This window comes from Chaetodon auriga, chromosome 20 (assembly GCF_051107435.1).
Source record: "Chaetodon auriga isolate fChaAug3 chromosome 20, fChaAug3.hap1, whole genome shotgun sequence".
Taxonomy (NCBI): Eukaryota; Metazoa; Chordata; class Actinopteri; order Chaetodontiformes; family Chaetodontidae; genus Chaetodon; species Chaetodon auriga.
In genome coordinates this window covers 1,537,447-1,563,576 of record NC_135093.1, presented here as the reverse complement: position 1 = coordinate 1,563,576, position 26,130 = coordinate 1,537,447, and the positions used below count along the sequence as shown (strand labels likewise).

Here is a 26,130-nt window from a genome sequence, read left to right as displayed (position 1 = left end):
AGCTCCTTTCCCCTGACAGATGGCTGCCTGGAGGGGTCACGCTCTGGTCCTGGATGAACGGGCTACAAATCCCAAGGGAGAGCCCCGGGTGAGACCTCCACACTTCACTCTGTTAAAGCTGTCTAGGATCAGTGGATTCCTTTAGACGAGGGTGGTAATCTTTGAACTGACAATAGGCACACTTCTTAAGATTCAGGAGCTCATAAGAAATTCTTACTCCTAAAAACACCTCTTGGGTAAACAAGGGAAAACATGTCAGTAATCACTGTTTCGGGATTGTTTTACCATTTGGTGCATTACCTCTTACAAAAACTGAACTCACAAATGGTAAATTAGTTGTTTTCACTATAGAGGGGAGGGGGGATACAAATGGCTTGTGCTTACTCCCAGTGTGGCTGGTAACCCTCGTCAGGCACGGCGTTGCTCGTCTTCAGCAGCAGAATTTCATGCAGCTCCAAAGAAAAAGTGTCAACATCTGTGACCGCGAGGAAAACCTTCAGGCCCTTCCTCTCCTCCTCAGACAGCTTCCTCTGGAACTCCGAGGGCAGCCTCTGAAACGGGTCCTGAAACACGATCATCATCAGGTGCAATCAAAGTTTAATGTGATCACAACAGCAAAGCGCTTTGAGGCAGAAACTGCAGTGCAATTCCTCAAATTCAGGTTTTATTGGGGTCAAACTGTGGGCGCCTGCCGATTCAGACGGCACACTTTCAACAGATTACAGGCCAGAAAACTGAACTCTGACAGCCAGCACAGGACAATAATGAGCCAAAAACAAATTCTGTGGGTCTCTGTCATGGATTTTGTCTTTTAGAAGTCTTAAAGGGGGTTTGGTGTATGCACAGTTTGACCTGATAAGTGAAAAATAGAGTTATTCTATGTTATAATTGAATCTGTCAGGTTTATGCCACGTAGGTTCTCACATACAAGGTTCTGCCTCGGCATACTGATGCTTAACAATAAACATAGATGAGATGATAAAAATAAGGATGAAACTGCAAGTCAAGGAGCACAAATAGAAAAGAGAAAATGAACACTACACACATGAGAAAATATTAGGACAACACCAATAATGTCTACATCATGACAGTTATTCAATGAAAGGAATTCCTGGAAGTTTCTCATTTTATTTATACTCACTTGCTTTCTGTTGAGCATAAGTTCAGATTTCCAACAAGTCAGGAGCTGCCAGGTGAATATGCTGTGTTCCAGTTTGCTCTCTGCGAGACTCTGAAACAGACCAAATCAGCGTTTTTTTGTTTGTTTTCACATTGTGAAAATGTTTTACTTGTGTTTTTTCTACTGCAGCCATTGTTTTCCATTCATTTCTGTTTGGAAAACCTGCAAAGCTCGTTTGACTTGTAATCTGTCACAGTGAAAATGACAAAGTCTGCATTGTCATTGCCACATTATCGCTGCATGATAATGCAGATTAAGCAGGTACTGAATTTAAACATCTGCACTGCAGCACGCAGGTTTCAACTGACAGATTTTCATATTCTACAGAAATGAATGGAATCCAATAATGTCTTGAGTGGCTAATTTCCAAAAAGAAAAAATATGGTGAAAGTAGAGGAGGATGGACGTTTTTAGGGGGGTTGATAGAAAGGAATGATTTTAACTGCACTGCTAATCAAATGAGATTATCACATTCATTGCATAGCACTGCTGCAGTGGAAATAGCTGTGGGTTTGGGGGTTTCTACCTTGGCTACAGAGCTGGAAATCTGTGGGTCCATCTGCAGTGAATCAGTGAGGTAGGACAAAAGCTGACCCTGAGGATCTCCACCTGTCTTGCCAAGAAAGCGAAGGCCAATCTCCACCACAAACACAGCGTCACACACATCTGTGTATGAACGCAGCACTGTTCTCATGGCGCTGCTCAGCGAGCCCTTCAGCGCCTCCTGCAGCAGACACACAAACTGTCAGCGACGAGTGTGAAGGAAGGAATGTGACCTCTAACAAAGTGGCCTCTCATATTCCTACAGGGGAAACTACTGTGAAGACTGCTGGGCTGGCATTAGTCAGTTCCAGATGAAGACTGTGGTACCGTAAAACGCTGCAGCTCTTCAGTCACTGAAATGGTCTTACCTGTCGAATCTTGCCTCTGACCTCACTCAGAACCACAGAGAAATCCTGCAGGTGTCTGTTCAGGTACCTCGACGTGTCCTGATGTTGATCAACGAAAACAGGGCTGGTTAGCAGAATGTGTGGCATTAGCTGACATCTGCATGCAGCTGTATGATTGGTGTTGATTTACCGCTTGGATGAGTGGTTTTCCAGCCAGGAAGCGACGGGCCAGCTGGGTTTGGATGCCCGGCAGATCGTAGCTGCTGTCTGTCTCACCACCTTTCTTCAAGGTGTAGTGGCAGTTGGCTAAAACCAGGGGGAGCAGCTCTCTCTCTGGGTGGCACAGGGTCAGCTGGGTTTCTGAGATCCTCTCTAAAGGAACACTGTATTCACTGGGAAAAAAACAAACCGGTCATAGGTTTAAAAACACAGGAGGCTTAATGCTTGATGCTTGATGACCCTGTAATCATATTTCCATGTCCTTCTGAACGCGGCCTTAAAATCAGCTGAGACCCCTCAAACCCATCAGCGTTGGCTCTGGACCTGGACCTGGTTACTGACCTGTCCTCCTGGTGCTGGACTCTCCGGGCCTCTCTCACCAGGCTGTTGTGAGTCTCCAACAGGAGGTCAAGCAGATTTCGGAGACACGAGCCCGGTCCATGTCGACACGGTGTCAGAAACTCCCCGGAGCTCTCGGTCGTCACCTCCTTCTCACACAAGTTCACATCCACTCCCAAGTCTGCTGCTATAAATACACAGAGGCATGGGAGAAAGCACATGAAGCCATGCAGGGAAGGCAGCAGGAGGGCAGACAGAGCGAATCACTGCCCCACACAGAGGTGAGAAGCTCTGCTCTAACGCTGACCCAAACCAATGCAGCTCAATGCAAGAGTTCAGTCTGATTGATTACGGTTTGGTTCAATTCGAATAAAACTACATATTCATTAAATAGTGTTTACACGAAACACTGCAGTTAAACTGACATTTAAACCCTGAACGAATATCCTGGATTCAAAATAAGAAATGAAACAATTCTCAACATAAAAAACGTTTCCTGTTGTCCTGCACAGTGTCGACCACGTTTGTCTCTCAGCAGCGGTGAAATGTCAAAACTGTGTCGTCACTAAATAAACGTGCAGCAAGATGAAAATATCTTCATTCTCTTACGGGTAAAAAACAGAATTATGTCTTAAATAAGAGACACAATGTAATGTTTCCATTACTTCACTGAATATTATCACACCAAACATCGAGTGTTTATGTTCAACACTGTCAGCAGCGTTTCTCAGCACGTTGTCACATTTCAGCTCGACTGAAGAGTCGTGTTGTTTGAACCGTTTATCATAAATAATAATGTTTCATTGAGTTAAATCACGTTTAAAGACACTTTTACTGTATAATTTACCCAGAATTCAATTAATTCTTCAACTTTTTAATGTCATGTTGTACATCACACAGTAATGTATTTTTAGTGTCATCGTAGTAGAAGTATTAACTGTAATGTTGGTATGACTGAAACTGGCCGTAGCAGCAGCAGCAGCAGTGGTAGCAGAGGTGGTAGAAATGGTAGCAGATCTTAATGGCGTCATATTGATCATGACAGATGTGAGAATCAGAATCAGTACAGTTTAGTGAAGCAAACATTTATCCGTTCGTGCTAACTGCTAATGGCACATGCTTACAGTTGTTTGCCACCTCCACTCTGAGGCGGTTCCACACCTTGATGAACCTCTGCACTCTCTCAAGCAGCATCTTCTTCTGGTACCCTGATGAGGACAATGAGGAAAGTCACTGTGATGTCTGCACTCTTGTTGTACGCTCCATTAAAAACCACACGTCGATCTACCTGCTGGGATCCGCTGTAACATCTGTGCGATGCTCTGCCGTGCAGAGTCTGACGTCAGAGGAAACACCCTCAGCAGGTCCGACTGTAGAGCAGCCAGCTCAGGCAGGTGAGGCAGCTGCCTCACACAGTGGATCTGGAACGAACACACGAGTTTGGCTACGTGTCAGTAACGTCAGGACCGCAACTAACATATCAATGAACAGATAAATATACAACAAATAAATATGAGGAAAGTCCTGAGCTTCAGAGACCAAACTGCAAGAGCTTCAAATCTCTGTGTGGACCGTCAGCGCTCACTCCGCCTCACATCAGGGTTTCAAACAGGTCAGATCTGGTGTGCAGCAGCCTGAATGCCACCTGTCCCTGACGAGGACTCGTACCTTCTTGAGGAACATGATGAGCAGGGGTAAGGAGCTGCGTCCCTGCGGTTCTCCCACCAGCTGAGAGAAACGCTCCACCGTCATCGTCTCGGGGAGAGTCCAGAAAGAGGAGCGATGCGTCGGGCAGTCAGAGGGGAGGGACAGCATGTTCCCAGGGTCCCCGAAGAGGACGTTCATCAGGGGACTTCCGGCAAGTCCATGATCCGCTGTGATCCTGTTCTGAGCTTCAGACAGATTCTTCTGCAAATCCTGAAAACAAAGAGGCGTCATGGTCCAGTCAGAGACTGAACGCCATCAAAGCGCTGCTTGAAAAACACTGTATTCCTTACCTGAAGCACTGGGTTGATCACAGAATCACAGACGAGCTTCTCCCACTGCTGCCGTCCGTGTCTGGAGGACAGATCGTGTCTTTCTCTGCGGGAAGCTTTGTTAACATTCAGCAGAGTTATTTCTCGTGTGTTTCACATGAACAAGAAAAGCAGCAGGCTGAAAATCGCTGGACACTCAGCATCACCTGTAGCGAACTCTGTGCAGGTATTGAGAATCAAATGAACCGTAACCGCTGTGTTGTCCACGTTCTGATCCAGCGTCTGTCCCAGCACACTCAGGTCCTTTTCCAGGTGGCTCCACAGGAAGGTGAAAACATCACGAGGTCTGGGGTGAATCATGTCACCGACTCCCTGCAGCAAAGAAAACACCTCAGCGTTATTACACAGTGCCGTCCTTTCAGAAGCTGCGATGTGTCAAAGCTGCTGCAAAGTGAGCTCGAGTCTCACTCTTTGGTTTCCTCCGGCTCCTTGAAGCATGGCCAGATGAGTGAACAGCCGCAGGACGCAGGACTGAGCAGACGTCATCTGTCTTTCGGGGGCTTCAGACCTCTGCCGAGCCTCTCCTAATACGTGTCCTGTCCGAGTTTGATCTCTGACGCTTCACACAGAGGAGGAGGAACGCCCATTAAGCACAAATATCTGACTGACAACAGTGTGGCAAAGCTGGTCGACTGAAGAGATTCACACCTTTGCTGTGTGTGTTTGGTAAATCCGTCGACTGGGAGGTGATTAGAGCCACCAATTGGAAGTCCACAGTCTGGACATTTTGATATAACCACTGGTCTTCCACACTATGGGACAACACAGAAGAATATAATGTATTATTTATCAGTTTTTCTACGCTTTCAGACTGTTAGAGGGACACAAAGCAGCTCATACCTCTCCCACAAAGCACGGATGTCCGTTGGCACAATCTGTGAATGATGTAAATGTTACGTACGTATAATTTGACAGACTGTTCATACTGAGGTGACAATAGCAGAAAAAAAACTCTTTATAATAATGTTAAATACTTACAGTACAGCTGTACTCTCCTGTCTCTCGTCAACCACCGTTGGGCTTCGCTCGTGTGATCGTCCGGCATGGTTGGCAGAAAGGAGTCCTTGGAGGAAAACATCAGTTAATTTACACGTGAGTAACGTAAAGTTTGTTCTTAGGATACATTGATAAATCGTATCAGAAAACATGAAGCAATCTGGTTCTTTTTCCTATTTTTAGTGGAAACTGGACGAAGCTGAAAATGTCATCAGGCTCATTGTCTTCTCCAGAGCGACAGAAGACATTATTGACCTGTTTCCACAGGGTGAGCAGTCCTTCCCAAAAAATGACCTTTATGTGCAACATCAGAGGAATTAGCCTTTAAAGTAGGAGTTAGCATGAAGCAAGAGTGAAATATCAAAGAGAGCCTTGATAAGAAGTGTCTTACTGCAGCATTCTGGGGCTGGAAGGCTATCTGGTGGAGAGGATCCAGCAGAGGATTTCCACTGAGGAGCACCGAGTCCAGGTGGACCAGCAGCTCCAGGAGGGGCCGTCTGTGAGCCAAAGGGTCCGCGTCGATGTGGAGGCTTGATCCCGGTCCACCGATCTGATTTGACAGGAGTGCGCTGCAGAAGTCCCTGAACTCCTTCGACCTGACATTCTGCAGGAGCTCTCCCAGTCTTGCCGTCTCCTGTGAGTTCATGTAGAACTACGCGTTAAAAAAGAGAAAGTAAATCAAACGACACAATCCACACGAGACATCATGCACAGTGACCTGCGAGGAGGGTCGTAGGTTGACGTCAGGTGACTTGTAGCGGCAGGTGACCTGTCTGAACAAGGCCAGAGCGAGGAGGCTGATCTGAGAACCCCTCAGCTTCTGCAGAGGAGATCAAACAACAGAGAAAACAGAAGAGTTCACGTGTTTGTACGGTGCCTTGAAATGTTAAATAAGGCACCTTCAAAAATCAAGTTATTCAAGGAGTCATTGATCGGCTGATTGCTAAATCCATTTGTTCAGACATGTAACCTGTCTGACCTCTAGTGGTCATTAGGAGACGTGACGCTGAACACTGCAGCAGATCCTCTGCTGTCCACCGCTCATAAACTATTTAACTGAGCATCATCGTCTGCCTTCCTATTGGCTCTGGAGTCTCTCTGACCTGGATTTCTGCCGTCAAGGTGTCACTTCTGTTCTCCAGCAGAACCTGGGCCACGGCGTCTCTCACAGCTCGGTAAGACGTCCCACAGCACAAGAACTGGTCCACATGAGCTGGAATCATGCGCTTTGAGAGAAGAGGAGTGTTTTAGTCTTTGTGTTTGTTTCCCTCTGAATGACAAATGACGAGTTGATGGTGGTTAATAGAGCAAAGTAGTTCAATGTTAAGGATGTCAATTATTCTATTAGTTTTCAATTAACAGATAATCCATAAATAATTTACGACATTTTTTAGACGCAAAAACGCCAAAAATCTCACACTTCTGCAATATTTAACTGATTATCTTTGATCTTAAACCTGACATTTTTCACTATTTTCACACATTTTATAGACCAAACTCTTAATCCAGCAAATTGACACATCCAGAATGATTTTTCTCACTTCAGCAGCTCTGAGTTTCTACCTGAAGTCGAAGGAGATCTGCAGGAAAGACCCATCTCCAGGCCGGACAGTTCGTCAGGGACAGCATGCGGTCCATGCCGGAGAGTCTGTGCAGAGCTCGCAGCAGGTAAACCCTGTGCCAGTCGTTACCGCAGTACTCACACACCGCCTTCACCTGCAGCAGGTACTGCGCCGCCACCCCATGTCTGCCTGCATTTCATGAGGAAACATCAGACCGTGACTTTCCTTTACTCCCCTACCAATTTCAGATCTCTGTATCGATAAACCAATTATCATTTAAACAGTGTGCGATGACAATAAGTGAACCATTGAAATGATGAAGATGAACAAAGCAAAACGCACCTTCAACCACGGCTTCCTCCAGCAGCCGGGCAGCAGTGCTCAGGCATGTTCTCAGCCTGGCCATGCTGAGCAGGAACTCTGCTGGGTCCTCTTGTCTGTCTGGAGTCTGTTTCCTGGCGACTCGGCTCAGGAATCGGATTTCTGCTTGCCTTTGCTCTTCTCTACTCTGTTCCACTTCTCTGGCTTCAGAGCACAACAGAGAGTCCTGAGAAGGATCCAAAACACATTATTATTGATCAAGTCATGCATTCGATTGGACCGTGTGCATCCACATATGTCACCGCTGACACATGCGGTCTCTGGAAATCAACAACAGGACAAACACGAGGCCAAAATGAAAGAAACAAAAATAACGATCAGCACTTTGTTCACAGTGTTCATGCAGGAAGCACAAATGGAGTGAAGTCGTGTTTTACCTGGAAGCAGTTGACAAACAGCAGGTAGAGCTCAGTACGATCCTCTCCGCTCAGAAGATTCTCCTCCAGATTCTTCAGGTAGGTCTGAATGTGAGTCTTCACCTGGTCAAAACTGACAGATACACAATGCGACCATTTACAAACACACAGCTTCCAGGAGAAAATACCATCCAAAGGCACAACAGCCTTGGGGCGTACCAAACCAGCAGAGTAGCATGCGGTCCTTCAACTGATCTGAGAGGATGCAGACCCACAAAACTGGAAATGAGAACATTTTCACCCAGCAGGGTTAAATTTGCACGTTTCATATCCAATTCTGGGGTTATCATATGAATGCATCACCACTGTGTGTGCTGTGAGTGATGGTTTGAGTGCCTCCTCTGCCCCTCACTGGATTCACGCCCTCACCTGTACTGCAGCAGCAGCTTTGGCAGCACAGATCGCACCACTGGACTGTTGTCCACACACTCCAGGAAGGGAGTGAGCTCTCTGGTCCTGTACACATCTCCTACATCACACAAAAGAAGAAAAGCCATGAATGCCTCGTTATCACATCATTTACCATCGTGGACTTATTCCCTCACTGACCGTTAGCAGAGACGAGCAAGGAGAAGAGCAGCTCCACCACTCCCTCTCTGGGCCTCCGCCCCTCTGATAGACAGAACCTGGACACCACCTCCAGGAAGAAGGAGTTACAGCAGCGCCTGACGGCTGCCTGCTGCTGAAGCGCTGCCCTGAACATGAAAAGAAAGAAGTTACTGAACGGCCAAAGATTTATGAGAAGACAGTGCCAGATAATCTCTTCAGTTCCTTCTACTGTTCCCAGACTGTTGCTTAAGTCCAGCCTAACAGGGCTCAGGTGAGGTCTGCATCCTTTCTCAGGCCTCAGCAGGCATTATAATAAACAGCAGCCGCTCAAATGACTTTCATTTAGCTTATCACAGAATAATTTCTCTGTTACTACCTGTGAAGTCACTGTACGGGATTGATTACTTAGAGCCTTGCTAAATAGAAAAATAAAATAAAATGACCGTTCCACTTTCAGTGAGCAGCTCTCGAGTCCTGACCCATGAGGGATTTTTCTGAACGTACTTGACGGTGTGAGAAACAGTCGGCTTGAAGTCGGGTGGCAGGTCTGTCCTGCATTTAGGACAAGAGCGTCTCTGTGGCTGAATCCAGCGCTGGAGACACTGCAGACAGACGACATGCTGGCAGGGCAGGACGGACGGCTCTGTGAGCTCCACGAGACAAACTGGGCAAGAAATGCCAAACCTGTCCAGAACAAAACACCATGACTGCACTGTGAGATGAGAAAAGAGATCTAAGATTCATGACTCGTGCACTGAACTGAAAAATCATTCAGTGCTTAGACATGTTACGGTGACATGGTTCTACTTGTTCCTAATGTATTATTCAAAATAAAGAGTCCAGCTGTTTCAATGGGTTCATTAAAGGCGGGATCTGACCTCAGATCCCTGCTGATGCACTCATCGTGAAAAGCATTGAGGATCCGGATCAGCTGCTGCAGTGTTTCCACACTGGTCACATCAGGTGACTCCTGCATCAGCTGTTAGAAAATGACAGTGGAGATATCTGAAAACATGTCATGTCCCTCCTGTCTGACCACTTATAGCTGCCAAAAGACTGTATTTTTATTTTTTGCTAATATTACACTGGAGTTTACAGCGATGTCTCCTGCTCTTAGAAAGAAATCTCTTTATCATCTCTATTGAATAAAACTAACTGATCCTGTTTATCATGTTTTGTGATGTTCTTTCTGTTTTATGTGAAGCGAGAAACTGTGTTACTGTGTCCAAGACAAAGTTCACTTCCGAGTCAATAAAGCTGACTCTACTCTACAAGACGTGTGAGGATCTAGGAGGCGTATCGCCTCAGCTGAATCACAGACCCTGAAAACACTTCACTTACATTCAGGTGAAGGTTGCAGTGTTTGAGAGCCAGCTCTTTCAGTCTTGAGTCGTTCTGTTGAACTTTAAAAACGACGTGCTGGATGAAAGATGCCACAACCAGCATCCCATACCACAGCGACCTGAAAGGGCACATTTGGTTCAAATAAACCCTGAAACACTGAAAACCTTTGCTCTCACTGTACTTGTGACCAGACTCACCTGATGGAGTCCAGATGTTGCAGACAGCTGGAGCTACAGAGCGCACTGTATTTCTGACCGAACACTCTGTCCAGACAAGGCTGCAGAAACTCCACCCTCCTCACAAACGACCTGCACTCTTGCAGGGACGTTACAGTCAATAGTTTGGTCTTCTCCACACAGATACCAAGAGCTAAAATGTCCTCCATCTGCCAAAAACAAAGACATCATGCCCCTTAGAAACATAACATCTTAACACCGAACACAGGCCTCTGTGCCTTTTGTGCGTATGCTTCCAAAGCACTGTGGTCACAGAGACTTTAAGGACTTAAAAATGATGACGATGATGTTTAAAATGAAGCCAAAATGTTATTGTCACCCTTTCTCGGGGCTCCCTCTTTGACCCCTGCTGAAGGACATCAGTGGCTAGCTGGGGCTGCAGCAGAAACATGTGGCAGAGAGCGTCCAGCCTAGGTCCAAAATGTTTGGCAGCAGCCGTTATCCAAGCTGGAGAGAGGACAGCAACGGCACCCACGGACATCTGAAGCTCAGACACACAGCCCAGCATGGCCCTGGTGAAAACCTGTGCGTGACACATGGAAAAGGTTATTTGGCTGTTCCCAAAAACATGTTTTGCTAATGTGTGACATTATAATGTTTATACCCTAAGCTCATCCTTGGACTTGATCTTGAAAGACAGCAGCAGAAAGTCTTGCAGGTAGTGGTGGCCATATTCCGATCTCTCCTCATCTGAGAGTTTCTGCAGGTGACAGCCCAGCCTGCTGCTGTTGAAGGTGCTCACAAACTGGAGAATCCTCTCTGTGCCACCCTCTCTCGTCACTGAGGATCGGTTATATGAGGCAGAAAAAACAATTTGAAACCACTCCATACCATACTACGTCTGCTTCATGATCTCTCCATGAGTTTAAAACAAACCTGGCATGAATTCAGATTCTTCCCACAGACTTTCGAGGTGCATTCTGATGAGCCAGCTAAAAGCAGCAGCACAGGGTTGTTCTTCACCGTTCAACATGAAGTAGTGCTGCACCAGCACCTCCTGGTCTGACTCACTAGAAGTTACAATAAGGAAAAGTGTTGCCTTTTGTTGATTAAATTCACTGTGGGAATTATGAAGAGCACATAAGCCACATTACCTTGGGTTCTGGAGAGGTGTTAGGTCTAAAACCTGTGAATCTGCCAGGATGTCCAGCCACAGCCTTATCTGGCCTTGGCTGAGCCTGCCATCTGAGAGCAGGTCCAGATTTGCATACCTGTCCATAACTTCTAACATGCTGGCCAAGGTTGGAGTCACAGTGGACTGAAGACAGCGCCACAGGGTATGTCTGCCAGTTAAAGACACAGAGGAACGTTGAACTGGATCAAATCTTAGACTAGACACAAGAGAGTGCATATGAAGTGCGAGATCTACAACAGATCTATCTAATCAATCTAAGATCCACAACTGAAGCAGAATGAGTACAAAAACAAATCACTGATCTTTCAGTTATCCAGCGAGATAACTTACCTCAGAGTTCCCCCTTCCTGCAGAGCGTGGCGCTTCTTGGCTTCTCTGCTCACCCACTCCTTCGGGGAGCCCATCTTTTCTTCTCTCTGTGCCAAAGCCTCTGCCAGTCTAATCACCAACACCTCCTGAAAGTGAGCTGCAATAAAGTACAGTTGTCTATCAGAAAGCAGTCCGAGAAGCAACAAGACACAGAGAATGCATTTGCTCATCATGTCGCCTTCATAATCATCATAATTCACAAAGAAAGTGATTGATATTGATCAGTAGACCCTGTGGGACCCCTGCAAGTACATTCTGGCCAATTTTATAGTGTTATTACAAACTAAAGTCATTCTCAGGTGGCTGTATTTACCTCCTACATGTCCTTGACCAGTTCCCAGAAGAGTGAGGAGGATGTGTATCCGCTGCATGCTTCGTGAAGTCACGCCGTTGGTGTCCCTCAGCAAACCCACAGCTTTTTGGATGCATGATCTCACTAAGGAAAGGCTGTGGAGGTAGGCTGTATCCGTCTGTGCAAACACAAGGAAATTAAATTCAGCAACATTAGAAACTCACATTTGTTGTACCCTAACACATATAGGGGACCCAAGGTTTATTTATTCCTGAAGTTGCATTTGTATCTACCTGGAAGTCTTTTCTTTTCCTCAAGGTTTCTCCATCTTCATGGTGTTCTGTTAACAACCCAGAAGACAGTTTAATCTACAGTAAAAATTAGCCTAGAGAACAATGACACCACTTTTCTTTCCCATTTGTAATAGAAAACACTTTTAAAGCCCAGAAGGTGTACAGTTTCTACCTGACAGTGCAGGGTTGAGTAGGTTGCTAATGAGGGTTCCACAGAAATCCAGCAGGTTCAGGCTCATGTCCTCTGAATCCCTCAGGTCATCAATATGCACTGAATGCCAGACTCCTTTGAAGCCACAAACAAAACATGGCTTAAATCTTGTCACAGGCCGTGTACGACGCAATCTGAAAATAGTTTCAATAATGCTAATGTCCTACTTAGTACTCACCTCCTTGAAAACCAATGTACTGAGACTGACTTGGGATCCTAGAAGTCTTCACAATGAAAATCACCCAACAGGTGCGATCCTCCAGTGACATCAAGTAATTCATGGCGCAATATCTGGAAGCAGATGGATCATAGACACATCTGAAACACCTGTCATGTTATTTTTTTCCAGAGAGAATGTGTAAAATCACATTGCAGTCTGCTCAGGATCTTGACACTGAGCCCTACTTTGCTGATGCTATGAGCTCATCACTGCAGTGGGACTCCTCAAGGTCCATCTGGATTAGAAGGATGTGAAGAGAGTGGCCAGCATCTAGAAGGAAGCCCCTGAGACAGACAGGCGAGTAAGAGAAAGACAAGGCAGTTGTTAAACGACAAAAATAAAATAAATAAGCCACGCTGCTGTTAACTGAATAGTTATTACCTTATCTTGTTGCAGAAGGAGACCTCAGTGTCAAACTGGTGAAGCGAGAGCAGGAGGATCCTGTCTGTGTGCAGTCCCAGGGCATGGGCTACAACCCTGACATCTGATCTGGTTAACAAGCTGGAGAATGTAGTTATCTACGCAAAAGCACAACAGGGACAATGACGTCAACAATTTCTAAAGATTGTGAAGAAATGATGGAAACAAAATGACAGCAGTGGTTTGTGGCCTACCTCTAGAAACTTGGTGGACCCCTGATGCTTGTTGAGGCAATCTTGCAGGAAATCCCGAAGAGAGTGGTGATGCTGTTGCTGGAAGTACATTCTCTGGAGTTTCTCCTTCTCCTGGTTGGCTAAATCTGAATACTTGAGTCTAACCACTGCGTCAGGGGTCACACAGTTCAACAGGAGACATTTAGCTAAATCGAAGACCAATTCTTCCTCGTTTTCCCCAGCGGACCCATCATTTCCTGTCTCCATCATTTCTTCGCTCTCAGACATCATTTTGTTCTCGTCATCACATACCTCATTGGATTCACCATCATCGTTTTCCACTGTCAGAAGTTCTTGCTCTTTTCCGTCCATATCTACATCATTTGCATCACCAAACTCATCATCCTCCTTCGCAGTCCCTTCTTTCTGTCCATTTGAATTTGTTTCAGCTGTTTCATTTGGTTCATCTTCTTCCACCGAGTCATCTTTTTCAGTCTGTTGATGTTGACTTAATGCACTGTCTTCAGCTTTTTGTTCTCTGCTTTCTAGTGCTTGCAAGAGAGCGCTCGCACAGGCATCACCATGGTAGCCAACAAAAATGTCAGACAGCTTGAAATCTTCTGAGGCCTCACCTGAGAACTCCTTCACCCACTCTTTCAGTTTGTGGAGAACCCTATGTTGCCATAGTTCCAGATCAGTACTCCTATCCACCCTGTGTTTTTCAAGCCTGTTGATGAGGGGCATGGGAAAGTGCTCATAGACCTTCTTTTGGTCCTCCACTACTACCAGTCTGAAGTTTGGATGGACACGGCATTTGACTCTGTGGGAGCCGAGACCAAGATCAACGTACTGCTGCTTACTGAGGTAAACGTAGTACTGATTCAAGGCATCGTACAGGCTTTCGTAAAGATTTTGCATGTTGAGGAGGATGACAGTCCGCCCAGTCTCCATGCAAGTTTTCACCCGGTTAACATTACGGCAGATTTGGGCATATTCCTGGTCCTTTGGGAATCCTGAGCCAAAGACAATTTCAGGCGGTGGACAGTCTCCTTTGGCAAAGATGTGCTGCTGAAGGATATGGAGAGCTGCATTATTGGTTGTCAGCAAAAGGAGGTAACGGCTCTCCTGGTTGGTGTCATGATCAAGATTCTTCTTCACCATTTGCAAGGTGCTTGGTCTGGGAATTTCCAATAAGTTTTGGAGAACCTCTTGGAAAAATATGACAGGGTCAAAGCCCTCAGGTTGTCCACTAAAGTTACGCAAAATGGCCTCAACCAACTGCCCACCATCTGGTTCTTGTTGTGTGGATTTGACTGCGGCAAAGAGCATTTTGACAAGGCTATAATAATCCCTCAGACCAAAGAACTGATTTTTTGAGGTCTCTTTACAGATGTTCAAGAAGGCCTTTGCCAAAGATGGGAAGAGGTGTTTGATTTTCAGGAGAATTTGGTTGGAGGATGAGCAAATTCCCTTGGCAGTTTCCACAAGTTCATCCTCACTTGGATCCCATCTGGACACAAATATTCCTCTGTTCATCTTTGCTGGGTCAAGAGCCCAGTTAGAAATGCCCACAAAGCCAACCTTCATGTGTGGATCTGGCTTGTCATTGTCAATGCAACCATCTTCCAGGAGAGGGTGAAGGGTCTTCAGGGGCATCTGAGGAGAATCTTCTGCCAGCCCTATCTCATCAAGCACCACCACTGACACATACTCATCCATGTTTTTGTCCTTCTGGAAGCGGGCACAGTTCCTGAATGTCCCTATGATGCCTTCAGGACTTGAGTGAGGACTGCATTGGAAGGAGACCATATGAACTTGCTTGAGTTTCTTGAATAGTTCACAGTGGGAGTTCTGGCCCTGCATGGCATCGGCAACCACTGTTTTAGCAAGAGACTTAGAGCTGCCTGGCTTGCCAACCAGAAAGAGTGGGATCCTGAGCTCAATGCAAACGACCATGAGAAACACATTCTCTTTGAGTGCAATATTTTTGGCTATGGTCTCCCTTGTCTGTATGTTCTGAAGGAAGATGTCTTGACAGGATGAAATCTCTTCTTGCAATGCTGCTGAAGAGGAGAGAGGGTCTGGAAAGTGCTTGCAAATTACAGAGAGGTACTTCTCTTTGGCCTCCAGAGATGGGTAGTAGCACACTCCAACTGAAAGAATCAAGCACTTCAGTGCTTTATCAGCCTCACTGAGATGAGAGCAGTTGCTGAAAAGGACCTCACTATGCTGGTAAAACCAAACTATCACTTTCATAGACCTCTCCACATCTCTGAGACTCACAAAACTGCACTCATTTTTTCGGCTTCGCATGTATTTCTGGGAGGCTCCCAGCACATTTGAAATGATGTCCTTGCAGGCCACTGGCAAACGATGGTCATGAACTTTCTTCTGAACAATCTGTTTGATGTAGGAAAGTTCAGTTGAATCACTCAACTGTCCAAAATCCCATACCAAGGAAGCCATGCTTGGAGGGAGGGGATGAACTCTGTACACCAGCTGCCTCAGAGGGACTTTACCAAGGCGGTCTTCTGTTTCATCTGCCTTCACCCTGTATCCTAAACCTGCACGTTCCAAACGTTCCACCATTTCAGGTGAGTGCTTCCTGTAAGGATTGCAAGCAGCTATTATTTTCAAGCCACTGCCTGCCTTCAGAGGTTTCCCTTTCATTGATTGGTCACACAGAATTTCCTTGATGGCAAAAATGGCCTCTGTGGTGTTGGCTTCATCAAAGAACAAAATGGTGTCTATGTTATGAACTCCACGGTTCTTCTCAGCAAGTTTTTGTGCCTCCTTCACCTTTCTGTAAATCATCTCTGCTGTAGTTCCACCATGTACCTTGACAAGTACCATGTTCTCTACTGGTCTTTCTTCCCTCTGCAGCGCACAAAGGAAACGGACTAATCGGGTTTTTCCACAGCCGGTCTCTCCCATGATGACAACTGGAATTCCGCACCGGAATCTCATGTGTATGGCCAACATCTTCATCACATTGTCAGCAGTGAGCTCATATGTTGGGTCTGGATCAAAATCTCTGACCATCATTCCTTTCTTCGCACCAACAACACACGAAATCCTTTTGATTTTGTCCGGCCGGGGCAACTGATCAAAGTCTTCAGTGAGAGAGATCCTTTGTCGTTGCAAACCTTGAAGAAGTTTTTCTGACATCACATCTTCTATCAGGACCTTGCGGCTCTGAGGATCAACTGCATTGAGTGTGTTTTGTCTCCGACACAGCTGCACATTAAAGCCAAGGAAAGACATTGATAGTCGATCTGCATTGAAGAAAATGTATGGATGAGACTCATTTTCCCAGCGCTTACGCAACGTCAGGCGTGTAAGAAGGTCATCCTCCAGACTGTTATCAATGTGCAGAATGGGACTTTCATCAGATGTATTCAGAGATGGTGAGGCAAAATCTCTTGCCATTAGAATCATGAACTTCACAATGAAGCCCTTGAAACCAGGCAGCTGGTCAGCCAGAAAATCTGGATCACAAAAAACTGAGTTCTCACAGTCTTTCAGTTGCACATTGAGGAACCAGGAGAAGTTCTTCAGCTCTGCCCAAGATGGATCTTGCATTCCACAGTATGACAGAAAATGATGGACACAATCAATGGGATTCCCCACTCTGGAGCCTTCCTGGTAGTTAAAATGATCCAGATTCTGATTCTTGCTGTAGAGTTTTAAGTATTGATATGGCCTTTGAATCCCCTCACTGCAAAACTCCTGTTCATCCATGAGTGGATCAAACTCCTGCTTTGTCAACACCCCTCTACTGGACAACAACTGCTTCACCTCTTTTGGAGGTCGGCAATGGACTGTAGGTAGAATGTCAAGAAGTCCAAGCCTCATCTGTGTGAGCAAAGTGAACACACAGATTTATGACATCAATCAGAGCCTGAGGTCATTTTTGTAATTTTCTTTTACATTCAAGAAGCTATGACTTACAAGCACTAATTCTGACCCTGTTTTTACACCTGAGCTGAAAAGTCAATTAGCACGTTGCCCACCGACTAGCCAATCAGCATTGCCTATTGACAATCCAATCAGAAGAACAAAACTGTCCTGTCAGGGGCAAAAGTCTCTAGCAGGTTCAATCTGTTTATGTTTCCCTTCTGGAGTATGCTGGAGTCAACATGGGAAACTTGTGCCAGATATAAACAGTTATAAGATACCAGTGTTGTTTAACATGTGAAAATACATACAACATGACATTTAAAATGATACTTTCTGACAGTTATGACCTGAAAAAGACATTGCTACCTGTTTTGGCTGGGTTTGAGGTGATGGGCATGTTCTCAGGACCTCAACAGTGATCAGGTGAGCTACATTCCTTCTCCACAGCACGCCATGGCTGTCGCCCAAACAGCCCAGAACTAACAGGTGGAACAGGAGCTCCTCCAAACCTGAACGGACCTGATAGGTAATAAAAGTGGAAAAGAAGACAAACTCTCAAGTACAACCAACAACAGAACCAGTCTCTCTGTCTGCAGAGATAACCGCTTGCCTACTTACTCCAGCAGTGTCGATGTGCAGGAGTACAGGGTCCTGCTCTCTCAAGGGCGCCAGTGTCTCCAATAGACTCATAATCAAGGAGTCTATGTCAACGCATGGCTCAATCAGTCGGATCGTAATATGTTCTGCTCTGGGAGATGTCTGCTGCAACTTCTCAAACAAACGATTCACGTAAAGGGACTTTCCTATTGATAGAAAAAGATGTGAAGAAAAATATTGTGTACATTAATTTGAATATCGTGACTGACAGCCTCTGTGTAAAAGTTGTATGTAATTTTACATGAGAGCATTTAACAAAACAGTATTACACAACAAATTCTGTTCTTGCCACTATTGTATAAGCATTTTCATTATGGCATGCCACTAAGGGTTGCCCTTACCAACTGCAGGGCGTACAGATGACACCACCCACACCGAGAGGTGATCTGGAGAAACCTGTCCGACAGGGTTTTGTGGGAGTGTGTTCTGTCTGAAGTGGTGATGTAGATATTTTCTGGCTGTCTCTGCTGTTAGACTCACACCCGCCTGAACTTTGAAGTTGCTGAAGAAAGAGGGCACATATCTGTGCTGGTGCACAACTGGACTGACTATTACCAAACGATAATGGGGGTTGCCACTTCTCTGGAGACGCTCAAAGAGCTCCCCCAAGGCCACACTGACATCATATCCCAGGAGGCCTGGATTGACAAGAGAGTATATCTTCTGCCAGTTTCGTCCAGAGCCTTGGCCAAGAGCTCGGCGAAGAAAGATCTCTACCTCCTCCTCCGTGGTTTCCTCTCTGCAGACTAGAACCTCATCAGTAGATGGCAGAGGCTGCTCTGGACTCTCCATGTAAAAAGACAGGACCGTGGTAAAAACCTCCGCAATAGGACAAAGCACAAGATTGGGCTGTCCCTCCTGGAGAACTGGCGGAAGTTTCCTGATAATGTGTTGCTGGTTCATTTCAGAGAGGGATGAGAGGAAGTGGCCCAAAGATGAGATATCCAAGTACTCGCTGAGGTACTGTGGCATGTCGTCTCTGAATTTACTCCAGAGTTTCTCAAGACTGTCCTCGTCGAGCTTCCTGGTGCCACCAGTATCACATTTCATACCACCATCATCTTCATCCTCTGAAGAAAACTCCATCAAATCATGAACCTCTTCCACATCCTCGCTGGGTTCAGGTGAAGCTGGTGTAAAGTCCATAGAAGGTACGTAAGATTGATCTTCATTGTCGAACTCCACATCTTCCACTTCATCATGCTTTGAGGTCATACTTGCTGCATCCATGTAAGCGACTCTGACATCAGTTAGAGTGCACTGAGGCTTTATGGGAAAAAGCAAATGCCATAACTGTGGAGGAACTGGTGACTGCTGTTGACACACTTTGTGGATCCATTGGCAAAGGTACACTATCTGCTCCGAGGTGTAGTGGTTCAGCAAGCTGAAGTTGGAGCGCATCTCACTGACGAAGGAACGCCATTCATTTTGGCAGCAATCCATGGAATGAGCCAGCTTTTGTAGCTGCTCAGTCACCTCACCATGGTACACCATCTCTTTACCCATCAGGGATACGAACGTAACTCTGATGCACGGTTGCTGTTGTGGGCAGCACAGGACCTCAGCATGCCACTGCCTGAAGAGCATGTTACCAGATGTTTGCATCTGAAGAAGGATGGTGCCCATTCTCTGAACTCCTTCAAAAACCTACAGATCATGTGGACAAGAGTGTAGGGATTTATACAGTTAATCTCTTTGACCACACACTTTGAATTGAAATTTGAAGTTATTAGCTTTCTTTGGTTAAAGCTGAACACATTAGACACTGGCAGCTCAAGAAAAGCTAGCAGCTAAAGAAGTTGGTGGAGTACAAACCAGAGCTGCAAGAAGACTTAGTAACTTTGAAAGCAGTTTCAATGAAACAGAGTAAGACCGCTCAAATGCCACTGACCTCTGTGAACCTGTTGACTTGTTCTCTGCCATGCTCCCCTTTGGATGACATGAGCATGAGTTTGTTCTGTAGCTCCAGAAGGTCTTCCAGCGTGTAGCTCCTCACCTCTCTGGCCTTTTTCACTGTGACTTGTACCATGTTTTGTAGACATCTCTGCAAACAAGTGAAAATCATCAACATATTAAAAGGCCGCACAGCTTGGTATCTTTGACTTACTGTATCTTTTAACAGAAGTTTTCCCACTGACCTTCTCTGTGTTTTCATCAGACCATCTTATGTGATAAACTCCGTCAGCATTAATGGAAGAAGCCAGGGAGAGAGAGGACTGCTCCACAGAGCCGTGGGTCTCCTTCAGTGCTTTCAGCCAGTTCAGCAATCGAGTAGACTCTCTCTGGAAAACAAACCCAGCGGCATCGCGTCAGTTTGCCACAGTAACAGGGCTTCATGTTCTGCCTACAAACAAGGGAGAAGTAAATACCAATTTGTCTGGTAGCTTCTCATCTCTGCTTTGGGCGTCCAACACCTGCCGAGCACACTTCATGAACTCCTCAAAGCCAGCTTGAGGGGAGAGGGAGTAGAGCAGAGGAGCGTAGCCCATTACTGCATCATGGAAACAGGCCACCTGGTCGATCTCTGTGTCATTCTCTCCAGCAGATATGGCAGCCAGGTCGACATAGACCTTCACATCGCTCATATCTGTTGAGGGGACAGAAAAGTGACCAGACATGCATCATTCGCAAAACTAAAGATAATTTATACTTTTTCACAAATTTTGCTTTTATGCAAGCGTCTTACTTTTAAGGTTCTCTTTGACCCAGCTGACCAGAGTTTGACTTGCTAGAAACTCTTCCAGACAGGCAGTGTGCTGCTTGGTGACTGTGGAGAGCTGCTGTTTGGCACGAAACAGGTCATCAGTGAGGGACCCCAGGGCCCTCTGCTTAAATGTGTCTTCTTCCTGTTGAACAGCCAAGAATTATACATATTCTTAAAAAGAGAAATGAGACAACAAAGGTGTTTCTGCCAGCAGTTGTAACATATGTCACTTTTCACCTGCTGTTAATAATTTTTTATCATTTCTTACTTTATGTTAAAATGTACTTATATTCAAATGTTGAATATGCATCTCTTAAAAAAGATTTGCAGATAAGATTTGCCAATAAAACAGGAATAACTAGAGCATGCTTTGTTTCGGCTTGCCCACTGTAACAAAACTCCTTTGTAAAAACTGTGATCAAAATTTAATTGTCGCATCACAAGACTATTACCATTTGGGTGAGAGTGTCAATTTCTGTGAAGTTCCCAGAAAGTTTCATTTTTTCAGCTATTTTCAACACTGCGCTGGCTGCAGCTGCTGCCTCATGGAGCTGTCGATACTCCTGGATCTGACCGAGTCTCAGGTCCACCCAGTTCTCCTCAGGTTTGAACCTTCCTGTCTCATTAAGTATCTCGAACATCACACTCAGCTCCGTCTTCATTAGTTTCCCGTCTCCCTGGTCACCAGACTCCACCAAAACCTGATCGAGCTGCTTGAAAGTGATGTTTGCATTTGCTATGCTGTCACCAAGCTGCGTGAACTCTGTCAATAGCGGCTTCCAGATGGCATCACAGATCTGTGTTAGGGTGACTGAAACAGGCGCTGAGCAGGGTTGCCTCATTGATGCCAATAATGCAGCCCCCTTGACCCAGAAGGACAGAATCAGGTTGCTGTGATGCAGTTTGTGCATCTCACTGGCCATTTTCAGGACATTCAGAGTGGCACTGTACCACAGGACCGGGGAAGGACCCGTCTTCCCCAGCTTCCTCTCCACATCTAAGGTCTGAACAAGCACCAGTTTGTTGAGGCTCGTAGTCTGCAGATCTGCACTGTGCTGCTCCTCGAGAGACGACAGCTCAGGAACTGGTTAAATAAGAAGCGTGTTACTGAAGAAAACACCTTCATTCAAGGTAGTTATGAGGTATTTACTTATCTTTCTAGTTACACTTACCCGTGATGCTTTCTCTAACCTTTGCTATCATCTTGATCAGTGTATCCATCTGCTGTTGCCGCTGTATGAAACAATTCAAGTCCTTCTCTCTCTGAGCCAAAACAGTCTCTGCATCCACAGGAACCGTCCCAGATGTGGTGTTTTTCTTGTCTGCAGAAGACATATTGCAGCTATTATGAATTACTACAGTTTGTCTTCTATTCAGGGGAAATTTAACGCAGTAATGATGGAAGGCTGGTTATCATATTATGGTTCATACACTGCTGGTAAAGCCTCTTAAACTGCTCCTTATATTTCAGGCAGGTCTGTAGGTGTCCAAGGGACACGTGTCCTTGAAGCAGAGACTCCACCAGAAGCTGCAGTGCAACCACACAGCTGTGGACAACCTGCCCCGCAGTGTCATCCACCTGGATCGACTTCCAATCACCTGGGCCAAACAATGACATTGTGACCACTACAAACTTAATGAGGAAATCAGAAAACACTGCAGACATAAATGAATGAATTAAATACAGTTCGGTACCATAAGACAGCAGGTGGTTCATGGCGGACTGTGGATCCAGCAGCTGGACCACAGAGTCTCTGAATCGTGCTGCTGAATGAACCACAACAGCAGACGTGACAAAAACAGGGAGATCCTTCACTTTAGAGCTGAGACTCCGCATCAGATCTCCCTCCTGCCCTCTCTGAAAACATGAACGTATGGTCATAGAACTTAAAGTGCGTAGACGTCCATCTCACGCAGCAGCTTTAGAAAGCAAATTCAGAACCTCGTCTTGTCTGTACAGATCATTAAGATGTACTGCACCTGGCAGATTGTCTCGATAGCAGACTGACACAGTTCGTCGAAACAGGTCTGCACGACATCATGGCTTTTCCTTATAGCCGCCATGGACGACTCGAGGCAGCAGACCAGCACTTTGTCCTCCTCACTCGCCTGCAAAGAAAACAGGAGAAAACAGTAAATGGAACACTAAATCCAACGTGACCTCAGATGACTCCAACACGAGGCGAAGAACATCTGCTTTACACTGATAAATAAATGCTCACTGACCTTGGAAATCCTCTTCTTCAGGTCTTTTTTCAGGCTCAGCCTCCAACGGGACGAAACCTCTTCAACAGCGCATTCCACCGTCATCAGCGCATCCCACATCTGATAATTCCACAGTTATTTTAACAAGAGGCTGTATACTATGTAAATCCTGGTGTACCCACACGATTTGAGGCTTATCACGTTCCTTTTTTATTGTTCAGAAACAAAAAAAGGCCTTTTATCCCTTCAGTTTCAACAGTAAAAGCACTTGGAGGACAAACTGTTTTTTTACTTTCAGAAGGACTGTGGTGCATCACCAGCAGGGAACACAACATAACACAACCTTCAGCTGTCTGGATCTCTTATCAATCTGTCATCTTTGCTTTACTTCTTTTGTGACTGTCCATTTGGATAATTTGTCCCTCGTTGGTGTATCTCAGTGTGTGTTTTCCCTCAGTCTGTGCCAGTGCATGTGAAATGAAATCAGTGTACCTTAAACACAGATGACAGCCTACCGTATGAGCTGAGAGGTAAACAAGAAGGAATGAAGCCAAAGTCAGCTGAACAACAACGAGGCGACATAAACGTTTGGTAAATATTCTGTTGAACCGTGTACCTGAATTTCCTTTGGATAGGTGAGTGATTTTGACGGCGTAACAAGAGGTTTTTGCAGCAATTCATCTCTCCACTCACTGATGCTCTGCTGCGCCGCTTGAAGACCAACCAAGAGCTTCTGTCTTGAGCTCTTAAACTCATCTTCCAAAGACTAAAAGGCAAAATAAGACCAGAGTGAATTAAAGTTACAGTTCAATCATGAGGTCGTCAGAGCACACAGAGAGATCTCTACCTCCGTCCTCAGTTTAGCATCCAAAATCTCTGCCACTCTCAGCACCAGCTGGAAGGACAGGACAGCAGGCCGGTACGAGGGGACGAGTTGCACGTGTCTGCATGTGTTCGTCAGCACACTGATGCAGCTCATGAAGACCGGCTTGACATGTCCAGATTCCATCATCCTACAGACACAAAGCAAAAGCTTCAGTGAGCCACAGTTCATCAGTCAGACGGGGAGAACATTTCAGGTGGTCTTACCTGTCCGCCTCTCTGTCTACCTTCAGCAGGATGTGGGACAATGTTTTCTGAGCATGCTGCGTGTAGGAAGAACAAAGATTATCACAAAGGGTCATTTTAAAGATGAATCTAAATACTATTTCAAGTGTTTGATATTCTTCTACCGTTACAGCCTCCTGTGCTCTGTTGTTATCCCTCAGCTCGTCGCATTTTCGCAGTCTGTACAACAGACTCTGGATCAGGTGTTCTGCAGGTATTCCCATCAGGTCTGAAAATTCAGGAAGATCCTCAAAGGCAGCCAGACATAACCAGCTGATCTGAAGCAGAGGCCTCTCTTTGGCCATGGATGAGTGTGTCTGGATCAAAGACAGCACTCTCCTGTGAGGAAAAAACAATGTTATCTCAAATCTGATCGCCACTTCAGGAAAAGACAGTTAAAGTTGCTCTGAGACAAACTCACTTTCTTTTGTCAGGGTGGGACTGAATATTCTCCCTGAACCTGGTGAAACAGACATTTTCAAGTCCTGACCAGTTCTCCTCCTCCACAGCTGGACCCGCTTTTCCTGCATCAGCTCCGGGCTGTCTGAGCCTGAAGAGCAGAGGAACGAGCAGGACGAGCTCCGACACCGTCTGCTGCGCGCAGAGGTTCATCAGACCCAACACGACGCTGAGAGGAAGACACAGAGCGAGGTCGCACATCAGAACCTCAGATCAACATTCCACCAGTCCAAACACGTCTGCTAACATCAGCACTCAGGCCACTGAGGACGCCGAGGACACGTCTCTGTATGTGGGGTTAGAGAGCTGAACGTGATGATGACTGTTTAGTCAAACCCGAGGGACAAAATTATCACCTTCATGTGTGTTATTAGCTTCTCTTCTTGGCCTTTTATATTATTCTCTCTTAATATCGTTTACTAGCTCTTTCTTGCAAAACAAACATCTGACCCACATGGAACTTGTCTAGTGAAATAAAGGTTAATTAAAAAATTGAAAAAAAAATTCAAACTAGCTTGTGTTTCCACAAGCTTTCTTAGCAAATGCTAACTGGCTAAAATGACAAACCGTATTCATCATTTAAACATTTATCTGAGGATATGGACAGAAAATCCCAAAACAAGCTTTTCAGGAAGACCAGAATTAGCTTTCAAACGCATTTCGCTGAGTCGGCTCCACTGTCACAAAGTTAGCTCAGCCGTCACCGTCTATCACAGCTGAGCCGACGCAGTCCCCCAAGGAAGACCGTGAGATACAGCTGAAAGCCGTGAGTGGACCTTTTTCTTGTCCAGCGTGAAGCTTTTGCTGAACTTACTATTGTGGATTTTGGAAAAAACTGAGCAGCTGGTCCAGGTTCTTTGTGTCCATCGCAGTCTCTGAGGACACCAGGAGACACAGTTCAGCCCAGCCTCTCACTCCGAGGTTGATGTTGCACCTCCTGGTAACCATGAACACAGACAGGCCCAGAACAAGAGGACTGGTCCTCTTGTTCTCCTTCAAGATCTGAAACAAAGTCTCTGAAATCAGCTCGGATGTCTGTAAAGAAGAAGAAGATTTGGTGTCAGGTGGCGTACTGAAGGTGATGTTTAACAAATGTTCTGAATTCTGCTCTTTAGTTTCACCAACCATGATCGCGGGAGGCCGTGAACTGTCTTGGAATATCACTGTCGTGTGCACAGAACCGAAACTCCATATGAAATGCAGCAAGTTGTCGCACAGGCTCTCAGTGCTCTGTTTGTCGGGTGGGGACCATTTCTGGAAGATTCTGTTCAGCAGAGCTCTCGCTGAGGCCTGCCAGGCGCCTGATGACTCAACACCGCTTGATTTCATCAAGCCGACCATGTGAAGGCCGGTCTGCCACAAACTTTGCGCCTCCTGACGACCAATGAAGCCTTCATAAAGGTGCAGCTCTGGATGAAACACGGGCAGGTACGGATCAGTTAGACCGACAGCGGTGTGCTGACATGCTGAAGGTAAATGTTTGCTCATCTTACCTTTAATGTTGGGATCCAATGGAATTTGAGCGAGTCTTGTGTCATTTCCTATCAACTCTTTCTGTCTCTGCTTTACGCCGTACCAATAGGTCAACCAGATGCCTCTCTGCAGGCTGCTTTCTTCAATGGAAAGACTCGCTTCGACCAGATACCCTCCCTCCTTTAGTCCACTAAACGTAAGATAATGAAGGTGTTATGATGAAAGCCTTACTGAAGCTAAAAACTGCAGTGAAGTCTGACAGTATCAGCACACTGATGTGATTTTTTCATTGTGTTGGATCTGCACTCCAGCAGCTTCACTATTAAACGGAGGCACACTGATATTGGCTGAACAGTGCAGCGAA

General features: G+C 45.8%; 1 protein-coding gene across 2 annotated transcripts in view; it reads right to left on the bottom strand.

Moving 5' to 3' along the window:
- rnf213b (ring finger protein 213b) overlaps positions 1 to 26,130 on the bottom strand; it is a 29,088-nt gene that overhangs the window by 575 nt on the left and 2,383 nt on the right. Inside the window, exons 5-64 of one of the 2 annotated variants that reach the window (XM_076760532.1) lie at positions 25,787 to 25,956; positions 25,419 to 25,702; positions 25,108 to 25,328; positions 24,256 to 24,462; positions 23,960 to 24,173; positions 23,817 to 23,872; positions 23,575 to 23,740; positions 23,344 to 23,493; positions 22,749 to 22,847; positions 22,503 to 22,631; positions 22,218 to 22,380; positions 21,954 to 22,121; positions 21,695 to 21,844; positions 20,975 to 21,606; positions 20,505 to 20,664; positions 20,188 to 20,405; positions 19,957 to 20,100; positions 19,710 to 19,862; positions 18,160 to 19,465; positions 17,780 to 17,964; positions 17,528 to 17,680; positions 13,283 to 17,116; positions 13,050 to 13,186; positions 12,854 to 12,952; positions 12,627 to 12,739; positions 12,410 to 12,523; positions 12,238 to 12,284; positions 11,966 to 12,122; positions 11,614 to 11,749; positions 11,243 to 11,431; positions 11,025 to 11,158; positions 10,753 to 10,928; positions 10,468 to 10,671; positions 10,110 to 10,297; positions 9,910 to 10,030; positions 9,447 to 9,547; positions 9,073 to 9,252; positions 8,569 to 8,714; positions 8,389 to 8,488; positions 7,981 to 8,092; positions 7,565 to 7,769; positions 7,224 to 7,411; positions 6,764 to 6,886; positions 6,379 to 6,480; positions 6,052 to 6,294; positions 5,643 to 5,727; positions 5,505 to 5,539; positions 5,313 to 5,416; positions 5,073 to 5,223; positions 4,811 to 4,976; positions 4,626 to 4,720; positions 4,297 to 4,545; positions 3,917 to 4,049; positions 3,753 to 3,836; positions 2,632 to 2,815; positions 2,261 to 2,462; positions 2,092 to 2,169; positions 1,707 to 1,904; positions 1,142 to 1,231; positions 385 to 563 (exon numbers count right to left, since the gene is read on the bottom strand). In XM_076760532.1, the coding sequence (XP_076616647.1) occupies positions 385 to 563; positions 1,142 to 1,231; positions 1,707 to 1,904; positions 2,092 to 2,169; positions 2,261 to 2,462; positions 2,632 to 2,815; positions 3,753 to 3,836; positions 3,917 to 4,049; positions 4,297 to 4,545; positions 4,626 to 4,720; positions 4,811 to 4,976; positions 5,073 to 5,223; positions 5,313 to 5,416; positions 5,505 to 5,539; positions 5,643 to 5,727; positions 6,052 to 6,294; positions 6,379 to 6,480; positions 6,764 to 6,886; positions 7,224 to 7,411; positions 7,565 to 7,769; positions 7,981 to 8,092; positions 8,389 to 8,488; positions 8,569 to 8,714; positions 9,073 to 9,252; positions 9,447 to 9,547; positions 9,910 to 10,030; positions 10,110 to 10,297; positions 10,468 to 10,671; positions 10,753 to 10,928; positions 11,025 to 11,158; positions 11,243 to 11,431; positions 11,614 to 11,749; positions 11,966 to 12,122; positions 12,238 to 12,284; positions 12,410 to 12,523; positions 12,627 to 12,739; positions 12,854 to 12,952; positions 13,050 to 13,186; positions 13,283 to 17,116; positions 17,528 to 17,680; positions 17,780 to 17,964; positions 18,160 to 19,465; positions 19,710 to 19,862; positions 19,957 to 20,100; positions 20,188 to 20,405; positions 20,505 to 20,664; positions 20,975 to 21,606; positions 21,695 to 21,844; positions 21,954 to 22,121; positions 22,218 to 22,380; positions 22,503 to 22,631; positions 22,749 to 22,847; positions 23,344 to 23,493; positions 23,575 to 23,740; positions 23,817 to 23,872; positions 23,960 to 24,173; positions 24,256 to 24,462; positions 25,108 to 25,328; positions 25,419 to 25,702; positions 25,787 to 25,956 (14,310 nt within the window). The remainder of the gene's footprint in view (positions 1 to 384; positions 564 to 1,141; positions 1,232 to 1,706; positions 1,905 to 2,091; positions 2,170 to 2,260; positions 2,463 to 2,631; positions 2,816 to 3,752; positions 3,837 to 3,916; positions 4,050 to 4,296; positions 4,546 to 4,625; positions 4,721 to 4,810; positions 4,977 to 5,072; positions 5,224 to 5,312; positions 5,417 to 5,504; positions 5,540 to 5,642; positions 5,728 to 6,051; positions 6,295 to 6,378; positions 6,481 to 6,763; positions 6,887 to 7,223; positions 7,412 to 7,564; positions 7,770 to 7,980; positions 8,093 to 8,388; positions 8,489 to 8,568; positions 8,715 to 9,072; positions 9,253 to 9,446; positions 9,548 to 9,909; positions 10,031 to 10,109; positions 10,298 to 10,467; positions 10,672 to 10,752; positions 10,929 to 11,024; positions 11,159 to 11,242; positions 11,432 to 11,613; positions 11,750 to 11,965; positions 12,123 to 12,237; positions 12,285 to 12,409; positions 12,524 to 12,626; positions 12,740 to 12,853; positions 12,953 to 13,049; positions 13,187 to 13,282; positions 17,117 to 17,527; positions 17,681 to 17,779; positions 17,965 to 18,159; positions 19,466 to 19,709; positions 19,863 to 19,956; positions 20,101 to 20,187; positions 20,406 to 20,504; positions 20,665 to 20,974; positions 21,607 to 21,694; positions 21,845 to 21,953; positions 22,122 to 22,217; positions 22,381 to 22,502; positions 22,632 to 22,748; positions 22,848 to 23,343; positions 23,494 to 23,574; positions 23,741 to 23,816; positions 23,873 to 23,959; positions 24,174 to 24,255; positions 24,463 to 25,107; positions 25,329 to 25,418; positions 25,703 to 25,786; positions 25,957 to 26,130) is intronic. The other variant, XM_076760533.1, reaches the window with a different exon arrangement.